Source organism: Limulus polyphemus, unplaced genomic scaffold, assembly GCF_000517525.1.
Source record: "Limulus polyphemus unplaced genomic scaffold, Limulus_polyphemus-2.1.2 Scaffold372, whole genome shotgun sequence".
NCBI classification, from domain to species: domain Eukaryota; kingdom Metazoa; phylum Arthropoda; class Merostomata; order Xiphosura; family Limulidae; genus Limulus; species Limulus polyphemus.
The window spans coordinates 555200-557777 of record NW_013665982.1 but is presented as its reverse complement, the minus strand read 5'-3'; the positions used below and the strand labels follow the sequence as shown (position 1 = coordinate 557777).

At 29.6% G+C, this 2578-nt stretch overlaps 1 protein-coding gene across 8 annotated transcripts in view; it reads right to left on the bottom strand.

Annotated features, from left to right (window-relative positions):
• Positions 1-2578, bottom strand: part of LOC106457777 (tRNA (guanine(26)-N(2))-dimethyltransferase-like) — a 52279-nt gene that overhangs the window by 36599 nt on the left and 13102 nt on the right. For all 8 annotated transcript variants that reach the window (XR_002610250.1, XM_022383808.1, XM_013917221.2 and 5 more), the window contains exon 5: positions 1250-1362. Coding sequence is in view for 7 of the 8 variants with exons in the window: in XM_022383808.1 (XP_022239516.1) it covers positions 1250-1362 (113 nt within the window). In the remaining variant the exon portion in view is untranslated. The remainder of the gene's footprint in view (positions 1-1249; positions 1363-2578) is intronic.

Genomic DNA, 2578 nt, shown 5'->3' with positions numbered 1-2578 from the left:
ATTCACTCAAGGCCTTCTAGAAATCTCTAGCCTCGACATCAATGGATTCCACACAATGTTCGATAGCCTCAACATCAATGAATTATAAACACAAAATAAAATTAATAATATTACCTACGATGAAATATTAAATATATTTGTTGTAAGATAAAAAAGACTGTTTAGTAGTTTTGTGTATGTGTATATGCATTTCATTCTAGGTTTATTAACTTTAAATATAATATTTATTGATTAAACATCCCTAACAGTTTTTAGAAAAACTGAGTATGAGATTAAACTTCCTATTTATTCTTTTGATAAGCACAAGTCTACATTACCTTAGATCAGAACTGAGCAAAGTAATAAAATACATTTTATCAATAACAATACAATTGTTTTTTTATATTGGCTTCAAGTTAATGCATGAAACTCTTAACAACTAAACTAAATAATTTACTTATATAATTTTAGAGGAAAACATTTGTGGCTGAACTTAGATCACTACTAATTATTTTTGTTTTAATTCTTTAGGTTTTTCATACTTAAAAAAATGAATGAAATTTAAATTTTCAACTTTTTTCTGCATAAAAATATATTGTGAATTACTTTCAGTTTCAACTAAATTACTGCTATGTCAGTAACCTAACTTTGATTATATTTGTAACAATTATATACAAGTATCTGGAAAAATATAACCTGGAGTTTAAAGTGTCTTAGAAGTACCACACCTAGAAAACATTACATGAAAACCAATGTTTAGTTAATTCATAGTTTAAACTTTAAACACATCTATATGCTATGAAACACTGTACCATTTAATATGATATTTAGTACTGACAAAAGTAAACACCAGACTTTCAGAATATTGTTTGTTTCCTTCATTTATTTGAGCAAATTTACACAAAGGCTAACTGTGTTAGCCATCCGTAATTTTGAACTGACAGACTACTCTAAAGGAAAAGCACCTAGGTGCCAAGTCAACAGACTACTCTTGTCTGGCCAAACAGCAGGATTTGAGCACCACTCTTATAATACATCTAAAGTCCCAAAATATGGAACACATTTTCATGACAACAAACAATGAATCCTCCAATGCACTATCTGAACAATTAACCACAAGCCATGCCCGATTCATTGTTAGTGGAATTAGACTGATTATTACCAGAAGGTAAAAGATTAAATAAAGTTCCAATTAAAAAGCAAAACATGAATTACCTTGGTAGCAATGGCAAATAAGAGAATATCATCCTATCATATAAAAATAATGTACCATTTCATGACTACTCTTCATCTTTAAAGACACAGCTCCATATTTGGCTCGACAGGTCTCACTACTATTTCCACACAGAACAGCCATGTCAGTACACGTCACCAACAATAACCCTGAAAAAAATTATTACCACGCACATTTGTAAGTGTAACCATAAAAAGTCTGAAGTTGTTTTATAATATAAACTGAAACATTTATTCTTGACAAAATTAACCAAACCTTTACTCAAACCCCAGTAGCTGAAATAAGCTTAACTTCTTAATCCTTAATAAGTGAGCTTATGAAATACCTTGTATTTTTCACAAATTCACAGCAAAGTAGCCAGTGAGTGCTTGTATATTTTACATTCTTCAGTCCACCAATCTAACCATGAAAATTATAATCAGAGGACATACTTTGTAATCAAACATTCTACTCTAATGTACATTATTGTAAACTAAAACAAATGTAGGAACTATGAGAACTTAGTTTAAACAACACAATGCTTTTCATCAAAATAAAAGCTTAAATATTCACAAGAATTTCAACATTACTGAAGAATACTTTTTAAAATACAAAATGTCAAAACTACACAAAATGTTATACCATTGTAAATGGTTTCTAATTCATATTAGTTCAAAACAGTTGTGAGCGGAGTTTGAGTTAGTGGCTTGTGTGGAAATTTGTGTGTGGAAAAGAACACACACAGAGACATCTGAATACAAATCAATAGTTTTTATTTATACACTAAGAATTAGTATTATCTCAAGATAACCTTGAGAGTTTTAACATAGATGAGTGGTTTTACCATATCTATGTTGATAAATATAATAGAAGGTCTTACTAATGCACATCTAGTCCTTCAAAACAAAGAGTTTAATGGTTTGTTAACTTATTTGATAACTGAGTTAATGTAATTTCTTGTCTCTCGGTCATAGTCAGTATTTACACATTCCAGTCTTGTCTAGCTAATTCATACATTGTTTCCAGCTGGTCTCCTCTTATTTGGTATTGTGGATCACATAACAATCTTTGATATGCTGCTTTCTTTATACCACACACTATGTATGAAACATAAGCTTACTTCTTGAAAATCTTTAATATAATTAGTATTTGTGTTTCACAAATACTTCAGTTCAAAGGGTGCATCAGTCCCCACTTCCCCCAAGAGAATTCATTGTGTCATTTTACACAAATAAGCACTAAAATCAGTAAGGATAAAAGTGGCATTTAAAATCTTTTTTTTTTCTTTATTCAGATGATAAAATATGGTGTAAACTATAAATTGCTTTCAGAAATTTTAGGTTGGTCACTTCCAACTGAATGTTTCTGGTATTCCAAATTATATAA